This window comes from Salvelinus namaycush, chromosome 8 (genome assembly GCF_016432855.1).
Source record: "Salvelinus namaycush isolate Seneca chromosome 8, SaNama_1.0, whole genome shotgun sequence".
In the NCBI taxonomy this organism is placed as follows: domain Eukaryota; kingdom Metazoa; phylum Chordata; class Actinopteri; order Salmoniformes; family Salmonidae; genus Salvelinus; species Salvelinus namaycush.
This window is the reverse complement of record NC_052314.1, coordinates 8,283,274-8,303,249: the sequence shown is the minus strand read 5'-3', so window position 1 is coordinate 8,303,249 and position 19,976 is coordinate 8,283,274. Positions and strand designations below refer to the sequence as shown.

General features: G+C 43.4%; 1 protein-coding gene and 1 non-coding gene across 2 annotated transcripts in view; both read right to left on the bottom strand.

Moving 5' to 3' along the window:
• Positions 1-19,976, bottom strand: part of LOC120051692 (harmonin-like) — a 42,847-nt gene that overhangs the window by 20,447 nt on the left and 2,424 nt on the right. The window contains 14 exon segments of the mRNA XM_038998579.1: positions 268-318; positions 710-786; positions 967-1,100; positions 3,215-3,280; positions 6,025-6,167; positions 11,864-11,920; positions 12,058-12,117; positions 13,998-14,180; positions 14,376-14,433; positions 14,693-14,717; positions 14,833-14,941; positions 16,120-16,258; positions 16,483-16,626; positions 18,177-18,244. Coding sequence (XP_038854507.1) covers positions 268-318; positions 710-786; positions 967-1,100; positions 3,215-3,280; positions 6,025-6,167; positions 11,864-11,920; positions 12,058-12,117; positions 13,998-14,180; positions 14,376-14,433; positions 14,693-14,717; positions 14,833-14,941; positions 16,120-16,258; positions 16,483-16,626; positions 18,177-18,244 — 1,314 coding nt within the window.
• trnat-ugu lies at positions 16,920-16,995 on the bottom strand. The gene has a single exon. It is a non-coding gene; the product is annotated as a tRNA-Thr (tRNA).

Below are 19,976 nucleotides of genomic sequence, written 5' to 3'. Positions count from 1 at the left end.
GTATTGACTCAGGGGAGTGAATACTTATTTATTTAGTTTCTAATAAATCCGCAAAAATTTCAACAAACCTTTCCCCTTTGTCATTATGGGGTAGTGTGTGTAGATGGGTGAGAAAAAACATAAATGTAATCAATTTTGAATTCAGGTCGTAACACAACTGAATGTGGAGTAAGTCAAAGGGTATGCACACTTTCCGAAGGCACTGCATATGTGTTAGCTTTGACAGAACACACTCACAGCACACCAAACTGCGATCGTACAGAATACCTTGCGGAGTGTGGGCAGCTTCCCTTCATAGTGATAAAACCAACCCGAAAGCTACAAAGGAAAAACAACATCAATCAGAGTCACTCTGATGCCCAGACAAACGTAAATCAAGGCACATAACTTGAGCAAATCTAGAAAAAAAACATCTACTATAGTTGGTCAACTGAATCCAATTCACACAACAGAAAGAAAGAGAGCTCAAGGGGTTGTATTGAGAAATATAGCACCCTCCTGGATTCTAGGCAATTTAGGAAACACAAGACAAGCTAGCTAAAGCAGAAACAGCCTAGCATCCAGGCTAGCACTATTAATGTACAGTATATGAACATGCCAATAGGTTTTGGTTGTCAAAGGAAATCGAGCATGTTGTCAGTGGTATTGTAACGTGTCTCTGACTCTGCGATGTGTCGGTACACTGTGAGACTCAGTCACTCACTTCGCTCCCTTCTTCTTCCTCCTCTTCCTCCTCCTCTTCCCCTTCATCGTTGTCATCAGCCTGAAAAGAGCTGGCTCCATAGTCTGGAAGTGAAGGAAGTCAGAAAGCACGGCACACAGAGGAAGAAGACAGGAGACAGACAGCATGAAGAGAGGTTCAACACATCTGTAAGTCTAGGCCCTTACTGGTCCCGCTGCTCTACAGGTCCCTGTTGGAATCTATTCATTCATCTATAGAGGTACCGCCTGTTCCCTTCTCCTTACCAGAGCTCTTGTACTCGGGGGGTGGGGTGTTGATTTCGTGCAGGGCCGGGGAGGGACTCTTGGGTTTGGTTTGTTCTCCAGGGGCCCAGTCCTCCTCCCAGTCCCCATTGTGCTTCCTCTCCGTAGCCTCGATCCTAAACACGCACACATGCTTTTATTTTAACTAGATGGTCTGTGAAGTTTAGATGGATCCTGGGTTCCCTTTATGTCATTCTCCCAGTCCCTGACTGATCCGTCTGTTTCTGTCTGTTTCTCCCAGTCCCTGACTGATCCGTCTGTTTCTGTCTGTTTCTCCCAGTCCCTGACTGATCCGTCTGTTTCTGTCTGTTTCTTCCAGTCCCTGACTGATCCGTCTGTTTCTGTCTGTTTCTCCCAGTCCCTGACTGATCCGTCTGTTTCTCCCAGTCCCTGACTGATCCGTCTGTTTCTGTCTGTTTCTCCCAGTCCCTGACTGATCCGTCTGTTTCTCCCAGTCCCTGACTGATCCGTCTGTTTCTACCAGTCCCTGACTGATCCATCTGTTTCTCCCAGTCCCTGACTGATCCGTCTGTTTCTACCAGTCCCTGACTGATCCGTCTGTTTATGTCTGTTTCTCTCAGTCCCTGACTGATCTGTCTGTTTCTCCCATTCCCTGAATGATCCATCTGTTTCTTCCAGTCCCTGACTGATCCGTCTGTTTGTCTGTTTCTCCCAGTCCCTGACTGATCCGTCTGTTTCTGTCTGTTTCTCCCAGTCCCTGACTGATCCGTCTGTTTCTCCCAGTCCCTGACTGATCCGTCTGTTTCTACCAGTCCCTGACTGATCCGTCTGTTTCTGTCTGTTTCTCCCAGTCCCTGACTGATCCGTCTGTTTCTCCCAGTCCCTGACTGATCCGTCTGTTTCTACCAGTCCCTGACTGATCCGTCTGTTTCTGTCTGTTTCTCCCATTCCCTGAATGATCCGTCTGTTTCTTCCAGTCCCTGACTGATCCATCTATATATTCCAGTCCCTGACTGATCCGTCTGTTTCTCTCAGTCCCTGACTGATCCGTCTGTTTCTCCCAGTCCCTGACTGATCCGTCTGTTTCTCCCAGTCCCTGACTGATCCGTCTGTTTCTACCAGTCCCTGACTGATCCGTCTGTTTCTACCAGTCCCTGACTGATCCGTCTGTTTCTACCAGTCCCTGACTGATCCGTCTGTTTCTCTCAGTCCCTGACTGATCCGTCTGTTTCTCTCAGTCCCTGACTGATCCGTCTGTTTCTCTCAGTCCCTGACTGATCCGTCTGTTTCTCTCAGTCCCTGACTGATCCGTCTGTTTCTCTCAGTCCCTGACTGATCCGTCTGTTTCTCTCAGTCCCTGACTGATCCGTCTGTTTCTCTCAGTCCCTGACTGATCCGTCTGTTTCTCTCAGTCCCTGACTGATCCCTCTGTTTCTCTCAGTCCCTGACTGATCCCTCTGTTTCTCTCAGTCCCTGACTGATCCCTCTGTTTCTCTCAGTCCCTGACTGATCCGTCTGTTTCTACCAGTCCCTGACTGATCCGTCTGTTTCTACCAGTCCCTGACTGATCCGTCTGTTTCTACCAGTCCCTGACTGATCCGTCTGTTTCTACCAGTCCCTGACTGATCCGTCTGTTTCTGTCTGTTTCTTCCAGTCCCTGACTGATCCGTCTGTTTCTCCCAGTCCCTGACTGATCCGTCTGTTTCTCCCAGTCCCTGACTGATCCGTCTGTTTCTACCAGTCCCTGACTGATCCGTCTGTTTCTACCAGTCCCTGACTGATCCGTCTGTTTCTACCAGTCCCTGACTGATCCGTCTGTTTCTACCAGTCCCTGACTGATCCGTCTGTTTCTACCAGTCCCTGACTGATCCGTCTGTTTCTCTCAGTCCCTGACTGATCCGTCTGTTTCTCTCAGTCCGACTGATCCGTCTGTTTCTCTCAGTCCCTGACTGATCCGTCTGTTTCTCTCAGTCCCTGACTGATCCGTCTGTTTCTCTCAGTCCCTGACTGATCCGTCTGTTTCTCTCAGTCCCTGACTGATCCGTCTGTTTCTCTCAGTCCCTGACTGATCCGTCTGTTTCTCTCAGTCCCTGACTGATCCGTCTGTTTCTCTCAGTCCCTGACTGATCCGTCTGTTTCTCTCAGTCCCTGACTGATCCGTCTGTTCCTCTATGAGTAGAATATGTTATTGTGCGTAACATTATTTGTCAAAATATACAAAATACATATATTATAGGAACAATCAATATGCAAGGCAGGGTGAACTCACTTCTCCATCTTCTTCTGGTAGCGTTCCTCTTCCTCAGCAGTCTTCTGAGAAATCTCCATCTTTCTCCTGTTCACAAAGCAAAGAAACACATGTTAACAACATAAACATGTATGGACTATCTATCACACTGAGATATAAGTACAGCCTATTCTTCTGGAGATAGTGCCAGTGTAACATTAATGCATTCCATATGAAAGTTATGTTGACAACAAGTAGTTTTTGTATATCTTGAATGCCAATCAGAAAAAAAATGCAAAATTCTGTTTTGCTTGTCTTCTCTTGTGAGTCTGATTGCTTTTATTGCTAGTGGAAGGTCAGTCCTTTTCTAGTGTACAGAGCCAAGAGATAGAGGCTGTTGTGCTCTACTGATGTCTTCACAGATTGTTTTCTGAACAGAAGCCTGGACCTAATTTGGCAAACTGAGCAAAGATTGTCTTCATCTTGTGGGTTGACAAGTTGAAATCAACACCTACTGTCTACTCAAAGAGATTACATATGTGACTCGTTTCAGGAAACAAGGCGTATGTCGCACGTCACTACTTCACAGGAGATCCATTTGAACATAAACATTATTTTTTTTATCAAATTGCATTTTTTGTCAGAAATGCCTTCTGGAACATGTAAACTTTCATGTGCCTTAAAAACAAACTTGTGTTCCATCGGTAAATAAAAATACAATTGTTGCCTAGTTGGTTTAGCAAAAGAAAAAGCCAGGAACCTTTCCGCTAGCCATGACTGGCTGAGATAATGGATGGGCTGGACATGCAGGGAGATGAGTTGATGTTTATAACATGAGCTGCTCAGTATGTGTCGATAGTCCTTTCTACTGCGCTGTTTTTGAAATACAGTGCATTCGGAAAGTATTCAGACCTCTTGACTTTTTCCACATTTTGTTACGTTACAGCCTTATTCTAAAATGTATTAAATCGTTATTTTCTCTCATTAATCTACACACAATACCCCATAATGACAAAGAAAAACCTCAGTACTTTGTTGAAGCATCTTTGGCAGCGATTACAGCATTGTGTCTTCTTGGGTATGACGCTACAAGCTTGGCACACCTGTATTTGGGGAGTTTCTCCCATTCTTCTCTGCAGATCCTCTCAAGCTCTGTCAGGTTGGATGGGGAGCGTCGCTGCACAGCTATTTTCAGGTCTCCCAGAGATGTTCGATCGGGTTCAAGTCCGGGCTATGGTTGGGCCACTCAAAGACATTCAAAGACTTGTCCCAAAGCCATTCCTGCGTTGTCTTGGCTGTGTGCTTAGCTTGGCTGTGTGCACCTGTATTTGGGAGAAACTCCCCAAATACAGGTGTGCTAAGCTTGTAGTGTCATACCCAAGAAGTTATACCCTAATGTTAGCTAACTAACATTGAACCTGGTTGGTTAGCTTTAGCTACCTGCAGATTCATACTACAGCAATGACAATTTTTGCATTGCTTGGTAGTAGTATGAGTTGGGATTATGCCTGTTCATTGTTTAGCTATCTAGCTAGCTACATGTCTAAACAAAAGACTACATATGTAAACAAAACACTTCGCCAGATGATTGCATGACCCATCAAGTTAGCCAGGTGTGTCTGGGGGTGATTACGGCCATCTATTGTATTTCATGAACATGTGTACATGTCCAGACAATAGTGACCCATCCACTTAGCCAGATGTGGCTGGGAGGTGGTTATAGCATTTCCTTCACATGATCCATCAATTTAGACAAGTGTGTTAGGTAAGCGTCATCTAATAAATTTATATCTAGATACTTTCTGTTTTTGACATTGCTACTATGTAAGTAACCATTTCACTGTACTGGTTGCACCTTCTGTATCCTGTGCATGTGACAAATAAACATTTTATTTGATTTGATATAGTGTATGTTTACCAGAGACGGTTATGTAAAGAACACATAACCTGCACCAAAATCAGATTAGGATTTAGGTAAAGGACTAGATAAAGTGTATATTTACCTGGAGTTTCTTTATTGTAGGCTACTACTTTCACCACTTTTAGTCTTGAAATATTTGGTTGTTTACTAAACTAATCACTCTGTTTATCAATTGGCCTCACATTTGAATCTTTAAAGAGATGGATGGCGGCTAAGTCTTAGAGGGTGTGAACGATGCTGAATGGGTGTAAACAAAGAAGAGCTCTCCAGTAGGTATACCAAAACATTCAACGGCCATTTTCTCAACACAGAATTACTTTCCCATTGTTCTTCAACTGCAGTTTAAGATCTACAATTTCTAGCTCTGAGTCTCTACTTTTATTCAATGTAAAAAACACAATTTCAAATGTTGCTACATAAGACTGAATCGAGGCAGTCAGGCACCTATGTTTTCTCTCTGTGTGTGCCAAGAGAGGTGGCTGTTCATAGAGCATATGCACAGACAACAACAACTTTTGGCAAAAGTACATTGATCAGTTTACCAGCATAAGTTCCCAAATGTCAAAGCTTCAGCTCTCTGAATACAATAATCTATAATCATCAAGTGTTTTTTCTGAGTGTTTCTGTCCAATCTCCCCAACATTGTTTGGCGGGAAAATGATTCTATAGAATATTTGGCTCTAAGCACCACAATGGAAATATGTTTGATCACTTCTTTGAGTTAAACTTGATGATTTGAAATGCTCTATATCCACTTGTGTGGTTTATATTGTGTTTTTGGTAAGGGATCACCGCCGCTACCTCGTTATGAATTGAGGAGCAAACTGAAGTAGAGAGGAGATTCAGCAACTCTTGGAGGACAATGGAATTAAATATTGTTAAAAGTGGAACCAAATATCCAATTTGAATCAACCAATCAATATCCACTCACTGTCTCTCCTTCTCCTGCTGCTCCTTAATGATCTTGTTGGTCTCTAGGGCAACCCTCTTCTGTTGCATCAGCTCTTGTCTGTCCAGCTCCCTGCGAGCCTCCACCGCCAGACGCTCCTCGCCTGTCATAAACAACTCACTGCCCTGTGTGGGACAAACAGACGGACAGACAGACAGACGGACAGACAGACAGACAGACAGGGACAGGCAGGCAGGCGGACAGACAGACAGACAGGCAGCAGAAAGGGGGTGTAAGAGTGTTCCAATCTCAGTTTTGGAACTTTGGGTGAGACTTAGAATTAAAAACTGGTTAAACGGGTGTTAACTCACTCAAGCATTTGGACAATCCCAAGAAGGCACTTGTTTGCAAACAAATCAACAGATAACACATCTGTGATGGACTGTAATGGAAGTGCCTTTCCACAAGGAAATAACAACACACGGATGGATGTAGTGAGAGCGGGAGATGAGAGAATAACAATCGCCTATAAGAATCACAGATACTGTTTATTCTTTCAATTTACTCCCTGTCTTGAGGTGGAAATGAGAGTTGATCAGGGGCAATCTGCAATTGCTACATCCATTTTTGGACTTTTACATTAATGATATACATATTTTTTATACACTGCTCAAAAAAATAAAGGGAACACTTAAACAACACAATGTAACTCCAAGTCAATCACACTTCTGTGAAATCAAACTGTCCACTTAGGAAGCAACACTGATTGACAATACATTTCACATGCTGTTGTGCAAATGGAATAGATAAAAGGTGGAAATTATAGGCAATTAGCAAGACACCCCCAATAAAGGAGTGATTCTGCAGGTGGTGACCACAGACCACTTCTCAGTTCCTATGCTTCCTGGCTGATGTTTTGGTCACTTTTGAATGCTGGCGGTGCTCTCACTCTAGTGGTAGCATGAGACGGAGTCTACAACCCACACAAGTGGCTCAGGTAGTGCAGCTCATCCAGGATGGCACATCAATGCGAGCTGTGGCAAGAAGGTTTGCTGTGTCTGTCAGCGTAGTGTCCAGAGCATGGAGGCGCTACCAGGAGACAGGCCAGTACATCAGGAGACGTGGAGGAGGCCGTAGGAGGGCAACAACCCAGCAGCAGGACCGCTACCTCTGCCTTTGTGCAATGACGAGCACTGCCAGAGCCCTGCAAAATGACCTCCAGCAGGCCACAAATGTGCATGTGTCTGCTCAAACGGTCAGAAACAGACTCCATGAGGATGGTATGAGGGCCCGACGTCCACAGGTGGGGGTTGTGCTTACAGCCCAACACCGTGCAGGACGTTTGGCATTTGCCAGAGAACACCAAGATTGGCAAATTCGCAACTGGCGCACTGTGCTCTTCACAGATGAAAGCAGGTTCACACTGAGCACATGAGCACATGTGACAGACGTGACAGAGTCTGGAGACGCTGTGGAGAACGTTCTGCTGCCTGCAACATCCTCCAGCATGACCGGTTTGGCGGTGGGTCAGTCATGGTGTGGGGTGGCATTTCTTTGGGGGGCCGCACAGCCCTCCATGTGCTCGCCAGAGGTAGCCTGACTGCCATTAGGTACCAAGATGAGATCCTCAGACCCCTTGTGAGACCATATGCTGGTGCGGTTGGCCCTGGATTCCTCCTAATGCAAGACAATGCTAGACCTCATGTAGCTGGAGTGTGTCAGCAGTTCCTGCAAGAGGAAGGCATTGATGCTATGCACTGGCCCGCCCGTTCCCCAGACCTGAATCCAATTGAGCACATCTGGGACATCATGTCTCGCTCCATCCACCAAAGCCACGTTGCACCACAGACTGTCCAGGAGTTGGCGGATGCTTTAGTCAAGGTCTGGGAGGAGATCCCTCAGGAGACCATCCGCCACCTCATCAGGAGCATGCCCAGGCGTTGTAGGGAGGTCATACAGGCACGTGGAGGCCACACACACTACTGAGCCTCATTTTGACTTGTTTTAAGGACATTACATCAAAGTTGGATCAGCCTGTAGTGTGGTTTTCCATTTTAATTTTGAGTGTGACTCCAAATCCAGACCTCCATGGGTTGATAAATTTGATTTCCATTGATCATTTTTGTGTGATTTTGTTGTCAGCACATTCAACTATGTAAATAAAAAAGTATTTAATAAGAATAGTTCATTCATTCAGATCTAGGATGTGTTATTTTAGTGTTCCCTTTATTTTTTTGAGCAGTGTATATACTGTAGTAAGTCGTTAGGGGTATAGTAGGTCGTTAGGGGTATAGTAGGTCGTTAGGGGTATAGTAGGTCGTTAGGGGTATAGTAGGTCGTTAGGGGTATAGTAGGTCGTTAGGGGTATAGTAGGTCGTTAGGGGTATAGTAGGTCGTTAGGGGTATAGTAAGTCCTTAGGGGTATAGTAAGTCCTTAGGGGTATAGTAAGTCCTTAGGGGTATAGTAAGTCCTTAGGGGTATAGTAAGTCGTTATGGTATACTGTAGTAAGTCATTAGGGGTATAGTAAGTCATTAGGGGTATAGTAAGTCGTTATGGGTATAGTAAGTCGTTATGGGTATAGTAAGTCGTTAGGGGTATAGTAAGTCGTTAGGGGTATAGTAAGTCGTTAGGGGTATAGTAAGTCGTTAGGGGTATAGTAAGTCGTTAGGGGTATAGTAAGTCCTTAGGGGTATAGTAAGTCCTTAGGGGTATAGTAAGTCCTTAGGGGTATAGTAAGTCCTTAGGGGTATAGTAAGTCCTTAGGGGTATAGTAAGTCCTTAGGGGTATAGTAAGTCCTTAGGGGTATACTGTAGTAAGTCATTAGGGTTTTAGTAAGTCATTATGGGTATACTGTAGTAAGTCATTATGGGTATACTGTAGTAAGTCGTTAGGGGTATAGTAAGTCGTTAGGGGTATAGTAAGTCGTTAGGGGTATAGTAAGTCGTTAGGGGTATAGTAAGTCGTTAGGGGTATAGTAAGTCGTTAGGGGTATAGTAAGTCGTTAGGGGTATAGTAAGTCGTTAGGGGTATAGTAAGTCGTTAGGGGTATAGTAAGTCGTTAGGGGTATAGTAAGTCGTTAGGGGTATAGTAAGTCGTTATGGGTATACTGTAGTAAGTCATTAGGGTTTTAGTAAGTCATTAGGGGTATAGTAAGTCATTATGGGTATACTGTAGTAAGTTGTTAGGGGTATAGAAAGTCGTTATGGGTATACTGTAGTAAGTCATTAGGGGTATAGTAAGTCATTAGGGGTATAGTAAGTCGTTAGGGGTATAGTAAGTCGTTAGGGGTATAGAAAGTCGTTATGGTATACTGTAGTAAGTCATTAGGGGTATAGTAAGTCATTAGGGGTATAGTAAGTCGTTATGGGTATAGTAAGTTGTTAGGGGTATAGTAAGTCGTTAGGGGTATAGTAAGTCATTAGGGGTATAGTAAGTCATTATGGGTATACTGTAGTATGTCATTAGGGTTTTAGTAAGTCATTAGGGGTACAGTAAGTCGTTAGGGGTATAGTAAGTCATTATGGGTATACTGTAGTAAGTCATTAGGGTTTTAGTAAGTCATTAGGGGTATAGTAAGTCATTAGGGGTATAGTAAGTCATTAGGGGTATAGTAAGTCATTAGGGGTATAGTAAGTCATTAGGGGTATAGTAAGTCATTAGGGGTATAGTAAGTCGTTAGGGGTATAGTGTAGTAAGTCATTAGGGGTATAGTAAGTCGTTAGGGGTATACTGTAGTAAGTCATTAGGGGTATAGTAAGTCATTAGGGGTATAGTAAGTCGTTATGGGTATACTGTAGTAAGTCATTAGGGGTATAGTAAGTCGTTAGGGGTATAGTAGGTTGTTAGGGGTATAGTAAGTCATTAGGGGTATAGTAAGTCATTATGGGTATACTGTAGTAAGTCATTAGGGGTATAGTAAGTTGTTAGGGGTATAGTAAGTCATTATGGGTATACTCTAGTAAGTCATTAGGGGTATAGTAAGTCATTATGGGTACACAGTCGTGGCCAAAAGTTTTGAGAATGACACAAATATTAATTTCCACAAAGTTTGCTGCTTCAGTGTCTTTAGATAATTTTGCCATATGTTACTATGGAATACTGAAGCATAACTACAAGAATTTCATAAGTGTCAAAGGCTTTTATTGACAATTGCATGAAGTTGATGCAAAGAGTCAATATTTGCAGTGTTGACCCTTCTTTTTCAAGACCTCTGCAATCCGCCCTGGCATGCTGTCAATTAACTTCTGGGCCACATCCTGACTGATGGCAGCCCATTCTTGCATAATCAATGCTTGGAGTTTGTCAGACTTTGTGGGTTTTGTTTGTCCACCCATCTTTTGAGGATTGACCACAAGTTCTCAATGGGATTAAGGTCTGGGGAGTTTCCTGGCCATGGACCCAAAATATCTATGTTTTGTTCCCCGAGCCACTTAGTTATCACTTTTGCCTTATGGCAAGGTGCTCCATCATGCTGGAAAAGGTATTGTTCGTTGCCAAACTGTTCATGGATGGTTGGGAGAAGTTGCTCTCGTAGGATGTGTTGGTACCATTCTTTATTCATGGCTGTGTTTTTAGGCAAAATTGTGAGTGAGCCCACTCCCTTGGCTGAGAAGCAACCCCACACATGAATGGTCTTAGGATGCTTTACTGTTGGCATGACACAGGTCTGATGGTAGCGCTCACCTTGTCTTCTCCGGACAAGCTTTTTTCTGGATGCCCCAAACAATCGGAAAGGGGATTCATCAGAGAAAATGACTTTACCCCTGTCCTCAGCAGTCTAATCCCTGTACCTTTTGCAGAATATCAGTCTGTCCCTGATGTTTTCCTGGAGAGAAGTGGCTTCTTTGCTGCCCTTCTTGACACTAGGCCATCCTCCAAAAGTCTTCGCCTCACTGTGCGTGCAGATGCACTCACACCTGCCTGCTGCCATTCCTGAGCAAGTTCTGTACTGGTGGTGCCCCGATCCCGCAGCTGAATCAACTTTAGGAGACGGTCCTGGCGCTTGCTGGACTTTCTTGGGCTCCCTGAAGCCTACTTCACAACAATTGAACCGCTCTCTTTGAAGTTCTTGATGATCCGATAAATGGTTGATTTAGGTGCAATCTTACTGGCAGCAATATCCTTGCCTGTGAAGCCCTTTTTCTGCAAAGAAATGATGACGGCACGTGTTTCCTTGCAGGTAACCATGGCTGACAGAGGAAGAACAATGATTCCAAGCACCACCCTCCTTTTGAAGCTTCCAGTCTGTTATTCGAACTCAATCAGCATGACAGAGTGATCTCCAGCCTTGCCTCGTCAACACTCACACCTGTGTTAACGAGAGAATCACTGACATGATGTCAGCTGGTCCTTTTGTGGCAGGGCTGACATGTAGTGGACATGTTTTGGGGGATTCAGTTCCTTTGCATGGCAACGAGGGACTTTGCAATTAATCTGATCACTCTTCATAACATTCTGGAGTATATACAAATTGCCATCATACAAACTGAGGCAGCAGACTGTGAAAATTCATATTTGTGTCATTCTCAAAACTTTTGGCCACAACTGTACTGTAGTAAGTCATTAGGGGTATATTAAGTCATTATGGGTATAGTAAGTCGTTATGGGTATAGTAAGTCATTATGGGTATAGTAAGTCGTTAAGGGTAGTAAGTTGTTTGGGGTATGCTGCTGCAGATAAGTTGCGGAATTGCGTCTTCATGATGATGTCGCATTCTTCACTTTGCTTCTTGAAAGTGCTATATATTGAAAACTGCTGACATAAAAACATTTTTGGGACTGTATCAACATTGGACTAATTAAAAAAATATCAAAAGACAGTTTGAGTGGACTATTCCTATAAGGAAGCACTATTCGTAGCAGTTGACGGTGTACTTACAGCACCAGAAAGAACTGTGATGGTTAGACTCCTGCTGCTCTTCAGAACTCTGACAGCCTGCAGACACAATACAGAAAAAACTTTACTAAGCAGTAAACACAAAAGTATATTATTTACCAAGCAAATGTATTATTTACCAAGCAAAACTGTATTCTGGAGGTATCAAACCTTTGTTTGCATTTTGTGTGTCCTACCTCTTTGTGGTCCAGATTAGTGAATTCCACCCTGTTCACCTCGACGATCTGGTCACCAATCTACCAACACAAAACACAATACAACTCGCAATACCAACCATGCAGCAACACACACACATTTCAGCTCTTTATTGGAATTCACATTGGGACATTGTGGCATACTAGGACTAAGCTAGATGAGATCTTCTCACATACAGTGGGGCAAAAAAAGTATTTAGTCAGCCACCAATTGTGCAAGCTCTCCCACTTAAAAAGATGAGAGAGGCCTGTAATTTTCATCATAGGTACACTTCAACTATGACAGACAAAATGAGAAAAAAAAATCCAGAAAATCACATTGTAGGATTTGTAATTAATTTATTTGCAAATTATGGTGGAAAATAAGTATTTGGTCAATAACAAAAGTTTATCTCAATACTTTGTTATATACCCTTTGTTGGCAATGACAGAGGTCAAACGCTTTCTGTAAGTCTTCACAAGGTTTTCACACACTGTTGCTGGTATTTTGGCCCATTCCTCCATGCAGATCTCCTCTAGAGCAGTGATGTTTTGGGGCTGTTGCTGGGCAACACGGACTTTCAACTCCCTCCAAAGATTTTCTATGGGGTTGAGATCTGGAGACTGGCTAGGCCACTCCAGGACCTTGAAATGCTACTTACGAAGCCTCTCCTTCGTTGCCCGGGCGGTGTGTTTGGGATCATTGTCATGCTGAAAGACCCAGCCACGTTTCATCTTCAATGCCCTTGCTGATGGAAAGAGGTTTTCACTCAAAATCTCACGATACATGGCCCCATTCATTCTTTCCTTTACACGGATCAGTCGTCCTGGTCCCTTTGCAAAAAAACAGCCCCAAAGCATGATGTTTCCACCCCCATGCTTCACAGTAGGCATGGTGTTCTTCGGATGCAACTCAGCATTCTTTGTCCTCCAAACACGACGAGTTGAGTTTTTACCAAAAAGTTATATTTTGGTTTCATCTGACCATATGACATTCTCCCAATCTTCTTCTGGATCATCTAAATGCTCTCTAGCAAACTTCAGACGGGCCTGGACATGTACTGGCTTAAGCAGGGGGACACGTCTGGCACTGCAGGATTTGAGTCCCTGGCGGCGTAGTGTGTTACTGATGGTAGGCTTTGTTACTTTGGTCCCAGCTCTCTGCAGGTCATTCACTAGGTCCCCCCGTGTGGTTCTGGGAGTTTTGCCCATCGTTCTTGTGATCATTTTGACCACACGGGGTGAGATCTTGCGTGGAGCCCCAGATCGAGGGAGATTATCAGTGGTCTTGTATGTCTTCCATTTCCTAATAATTGCTCCCACAGTTGATTTCTTCAAACCAAGCTGCTTACCTATTGCAGATTCAGTCTTCCCAGCCTGGTGCAGGTCTACAATTTTGTTTCTGGTGTCCTTTGACAGCTCTTTGGTCTTGGCCATAGTGGAGTTTGGAGTGTGACTGTTTGAGGTTGTGGACAGGTGTCTTTTATACTGATAACAAGTTCAAACAGGTGCCATTAATACAGGTAATGAGTGGAGGACAGAGGAGCCTCTTAAAGAAGAAGTTACAGGTCTGTGAGAGCCAGAAATCTTGCTTGTTTGTAGGTGACCAAATACTTATTTTCCACCATAATTTGCAATGTGATTTTCTGGATTTTTTTTCTCATTTTGTCTGTCATAGTTGAAATGTACCTATGATGAAAATTACAGGCCTCTCTCATCTTTTTAAGTGGGAGAACTTGGACAATTGGTGGCTGACTAAATACTTTTTTGCCCCACTGTAAACACTCAGACATGGTTCAGAAAACAATTCCTAGCCAGTAAGATTTCTCATGGATCTTGACAAAACACTATGAGTTTATTATGCACAGGTGATCATCATGATACATTTCTAGATGTTCATTTCATAGTGGTTTACAGTACGCTAAACAGGGCCAAACTCTTACCTGTAGTCCTACTTCAGCAGCGAGGGAGCCAGGTTTGACGTTACTGACGTAGATACCAGGCTGCTGTGTGGGGCCACTGGAGATGCTGATGCCCATGCCCTTGGTGCCCACCAAGCTCAGGAACACCTTCTTCTCCCTGATCTCCTTGCCTCCAATGGACGCCAGGCCTGCCACACTGCTTTTCTTCTGAGAGAGAGAGAGATAGAAAATGATGTGTTTGGTTGCATTACAGTATGTTATTTTCTGCCCTCTATTTATTTTTAGGTCGTTCTGGATAAGAGTGTTTATTAAATTACAACAATGGGAATGAAGAAGGGCCAAAGGAATAAAGAATATGAGAGAATATTTCATCTAAAAGAATATGAATCTCATTCTCACCCCAGACTCAGACACAAACTGGTCCACAAACTGCCACTTCAGAGGCTCCTCTGTGGAACTGGAGAAGAACAGAAATCTAATTCTATATAATTTATGTATATATTTAACCTTTATTTAACCAGGATGATACCTTGAGGTCGGTTGAAAACCTGTTTTGTGAGGGACGCCTGACACAGGAAATTCATAAAACATGCTCCCCGGATGCCCCTTATCCAGAATATATAGTTTGTTGTTTTATTACTCTCACATCTCATCTCGTCTTTGCTAAAACAGAAAGTTGTCAAATACAACACCAACCAAGAGAGAAACAGCCCTACCTCTTCACTGGTATCATTCCAACCTCTGCACAGAGAAAAGAAGCAAAGAGACAGAAATTGAAAATGAAGTCTAATTACTTAGATGACGTAAAGATAGGTACATTATTGGGATATGCCCTGAATGAGTTGGGTGAACTTACGCCTGACTTTGAGCGACACGGTCTTCTTGGTCTTGATGAGGTTGATGACTTCCTCGTGGACACAGGAAGAAATGGAGTATCCATTGATGCGTACAATCTCATCTCCCATCTGGAGGTCACACAGAGGTCAGACGTTACAAAGACCATCATTTTTTATGGGTTGTGACAGAGTGTGTGGCTACATTTCTCTGAGTGTTATGTTTCGCATTGTGTGTTTGCTTCTCTTCAGATGTCTGACAACAACCCCTCCGCCCTCCATACTGGGTACCCTATGAGCAAAATATGTTGAATGGACATTGAAATTGCATATTTTCAAGTCTTGTGCTCACTGGGTAAGGATGTCTCAGAATAGTTTTTTTCTCCAGATGCCAGACAGGATGGCTGTGTCACCTCAGTAGCGGTGTGTCAATTTGTGTCACTGGTTACTGAGCTAATGGAAGTATGGGACATCTGTCGCGCTGACTGAGGGGAATAACTACAGTATGTTATTTTATCTTTATTTAACTAGGCAAGTCAGTTAAGAACACATTCTTATTTTCAATGACGGCCTAGGAACAGTGGGTTAACTGCCTTGTTCAGAGGCAAAATGACAGATTTTTACCTTGTCAGCTCAGGGATTCAATCTTGCAACCTTTCGGTTATTAGTCCAACGCTCTAACCACTAGGCTACCTGCCGCCCCAGACAGTACAGCAGGTTCAATCAGTCAGGAGCAAATTACTTCATGAAGGACAGGAAGGTACTTCAAAAATTCACTGATGTTTTTATCAAAGCGATTTGTTCCTCTGATTGGTTTTATTTGATGCATGCATAGGTGATGCATTCGATTTCTAGCAGGATTGGGGTCAATTCCATTTAAATTCCATACAATTCAGGAACAACACTGAAACGCCAATTCCAATTTTCTTCAATGCTTTTTTCAATTAGGAAAATGTGGAACTGGAATTTGGTTCACTTTCTGAATTAACTGGAATTTCAAAGGAATTGACCCCAACCCTGATTACTATATGTAAAACAGCAAGGAGAGATACCCATTTGAACTGCATAATGACTAATACAAAGACGTTTTACATTTCTCAACGGAGTCAGGTGGTGCAGTCTATGAATCTGCTTCTCAAAGGGTAACTAAACTAATCAATGTTTCTTTACTCCACCTAGTGGAAATATTGACCATACCATATGAAAAGACTGTCCCTTTCATGACCTCATGAAAACACACACACACACACACACACACACACACACACACACACACACACACACACACACACACACACACACACACACACCTGCAGGCCACTGTTTCCAGCCTGTCCATCTTTGACGATCTGTGAGATGAAGAGTCCACAGCCAAACTCCAGGCCCCCTCTTACGCTCAGCCCCAGCCCCTCAGGATGAGTACGATCCAGACGCACCTCCTTTAGCTTACTGCGCCACCAGGAGGGGGAAGAGGATATAGGAGAAGAAAGACAGGGGGGAGAGGAAGAAGGGGATAGATGGAAGATGACAGGAAGGGGTTATCAGTTCTGTGTTTCTGTGTACATTGTCGTTATCTTGGAGTGACTAGAACGTATACGACAAAGGCATCTTATTGAAAGTCTATGGACTGTTAAAGCTCCAGCCTGGTGGGTGGCAGCGACCCCTCCACTCACCGTGACCTCTTAGGGGTGTGCAGGTCGTACTCCACCTGGTGTTTGAGGGGAATGAGGGGCCGGATGGCATCAAACAGCGGCAGGCGGCTGGGCTCGTTGATGACCAGTTTCAGGTCCCCCACCAACACTGACAACTCCATGGATCTGAGGGAGAGAGCAGCGGGTCAGAGGTCAGCTCAACACGCACACACGCACGCACACACAATAATTTGAGAGCGAGAGGTTTTGAACGCCTTCCTTCATCATTCTTATTTCTGACATACATGACTAGGAGGAAAAAGTCCCTCAAAGCTGCGTACAGAACCACTAGGACAGAACAGAGGTTTGAGGTTTGCTGAGGTTTGCTTTTCCATCTTACATTTTACATTTAAGTCATTTAGCAGACGCTCTTATCCAGAGCGACTTACAAGTACATACATTCATACTTTTTTTTGTACTGGTCCCCCGTGGGAATCGAACCCACAACCCTGGCGTTACAAGCGCCATGCTCTACCAACTGAGCCACACGGGACCAGTTGGTAGTTCATATAGAAGTGACAGAAAAAAGAATCGTGATGTATCTAGTACTGGCAGAGTACACCACCAACTACTACTACTAACAATGTATTTATCTAGTACTGGCAGAGTACACCACCAACTACTACTACTAACTACTAACAATGTATTTATCTAGTACTGGCAGAGTACACCACTAACAACAACTACTACTAACTACTAACAATGTATTTATCTAGTACTGGCAGAGTACACTACTAACAACTACTACTAACAATTAATTTATATAGTACTGGCAGAGTACACTTACTAACAACTACTACTAACAATTAATTTATCTAGTACTGGCAGAGTACACTACTAACAACTACTACTAACAATTAATTTATCTAGTACTGGCAGAGTACACTACTAACAACTACTACTACTAACAATTAATGTATCTAGTACTGGCAGAGTACACCACTAACAACAACTACTACTAACTACTAACAATTAATGTATCTAGTACTGGCAGAGTACACTACTAACAACTACTACTACTAACTACTAACAATGTATTTATCTAGTACTGGCAGAGTACACTACTAACAACAACTACTACTAACTACTAACAATGTATTTATCTAGTACTGGCAGAGTACACTACTAACAACAACTACTACTAACAATGTATTTATCTAGTACTGGCAGAGTACACTACTAACAACAACTACTACTAACTACTAACAATTAATGTATCTAGTACTGGCAGAGTACACCACTAACAACAACTACTACTAACTATTAATGTATCTAGTACTGGCAGAGTATACCACTAACAACAACTACTACTAACTACTAACAATGAATGTATCTAGTACTGGCAGAGTACACTACTAACAACTACTACTACTAACAATTAATGTATCTAGTACTGGCAGAGTACACCACTAACAACAACTACTACTAACTACTAACAATGTATTTATCTAGTACTGGCAGAGTACACTACTAACAACAACTACTACTAACAATTAATGTATCTAGTACTGGCAGATAACACTACTAACAATACACTTCCCCAAATAAAGGATCAGCAAACTGAAATCAGTTAAGGGAAGAAAATTGAAAAACTGTGGCGAAAATTGTTTGTCCTGAAAATTACTAGTCAATAATTTAGCACTAAACTAATGTGAAAGTCAGACAGAGATACTCACTGGTGGTACATCCGCAGGACATCGTACAGGTAATCCTTTTCTGCCTCATTGTCAATGAGCAGCTCCACCTAGACAACACAGACATCTTCATCATCCTCTATCACAGACAAGATAGCAGCTGCCACAGTCGGGGAAAGCTGCAGACTCTTACTGACATATCCCTCTCAGCTGTGGTCCTTTCACCATGACAGGGTACATGCACTCTAGCCCTAGGTGTGTGTGTGTGTGTGTGTGTTTCTTACCTTGTAACGACTGAACTGCTGCAGAAAGGTTTTGAGGAAGCGCTTGGGTCAGTCATTAATGTAGCCCATATCCTTCATTAAGGAAGATTGTCTATGTGTGAGTGCCTCAGTGTGTGTGTGTGTGTGCCCGTGTATATGTTTGCTGTGTTTGTGTGCCTATAAAAGCATTAGCATCTATTGTTGATGCTGGTGGCCGAAGGCCAGGTAGCTTTCCCTCTTTCTAGATCCTTTCTCCTGTGAAGTGACCGGCCCTCACTAGGACTCTTATGCCACCGGACTGGGGAGAGGGAGTGAGACGGAGGGGGGAGGTTGGAGGGAGGTTTGGAATAGTGAGGTGAGCAGTATAACCTTACAGTACAACCCTGAGACAAGAGGTCCTCCACCATACAAAAAAAGTCTCTCTCTCACACACACACACACACAGAGAGAGAGACACACAGTACAGCTAACCTTGTGGGGACACAAAATTCAGTCCCATTCAAAATCTTATTTTCCCTAACCCCAACCTTAACCCTAAAGCCTAACCTTAACCCTAAACCTAAACCTAACCCTGGCTCCTAACCCCAAAACTAAAAGAAACTCTAGCCTAACCCTAAACCCCCTAGAAATAGCATTTGACCTTGTGGGGACTAACAAAATGTCAAATGTTTGTTTGTTTACTATTCTTGTGGGGACTTCTGGTCCCCACAAGCATAGTTAAACACATCCACACAATCAAGCACACACACCTAGATACACATTACCGCACAAAAGCACAAACATGCAAAGGTTGATGGGTGTATGCCGGTGTGTTTATAGTGTCGTAAAGCTCTCTGACTCGACATTGAGAGACAGGGTAAGCAATGTGACTATGTGCAGACTTTGGCCCCATAAACTGATGAAGCCGATCATAAAGCACCACCCACAGACCACTGGGTAGTTTGGGAACATGGACCAACACACAGCTTATGTTATAACTGAAGTTCTCTTGTGCTCTCTAAACATTTAAACTCCCTTTTCTCAAACATCCAACAAAGCCCAGGGGTGAATACAACACACATTAATGTCAAATCAGCAATAATAGAGATTAAAGGGCCCACTTCAATCCAACATTAGCCTATATTCCCCTCTAAAAGACAAATAAAATGAGTCTTTGCTGCTCATGCCTGCCTGCCTACCTGCTCTCTCCGTCTCTAAATTCTGCTGTAAATTGTCCCTTCCTTTCTGCATGGCTGAACATCCCTGACACTCTCTAAATGATCAAAAGGGGAGCGACCCAGTGACAACCTACAACATTGAGGCCAGATAGCTCAGGATCCACATTACAGAGGACTGAAAACACCCAAATGTATCACGTTCCCTTTACACCGTTTCTGTTTTGACATTATTAACCTGCATTTGGGAAATGAACAATTGTATGCCTACAATGAATTTTTATATATTTATTTAACTAGGCTAGTCAGTCAAGAACAAACTCTTATTTACAACGACGGCCTACCCCGGCCAAACCCTAACCAACGACGCTGGGCCAATTGTGCGCCGCCCTATGGGACTCCCAATCACGGCCGATTGTGATACA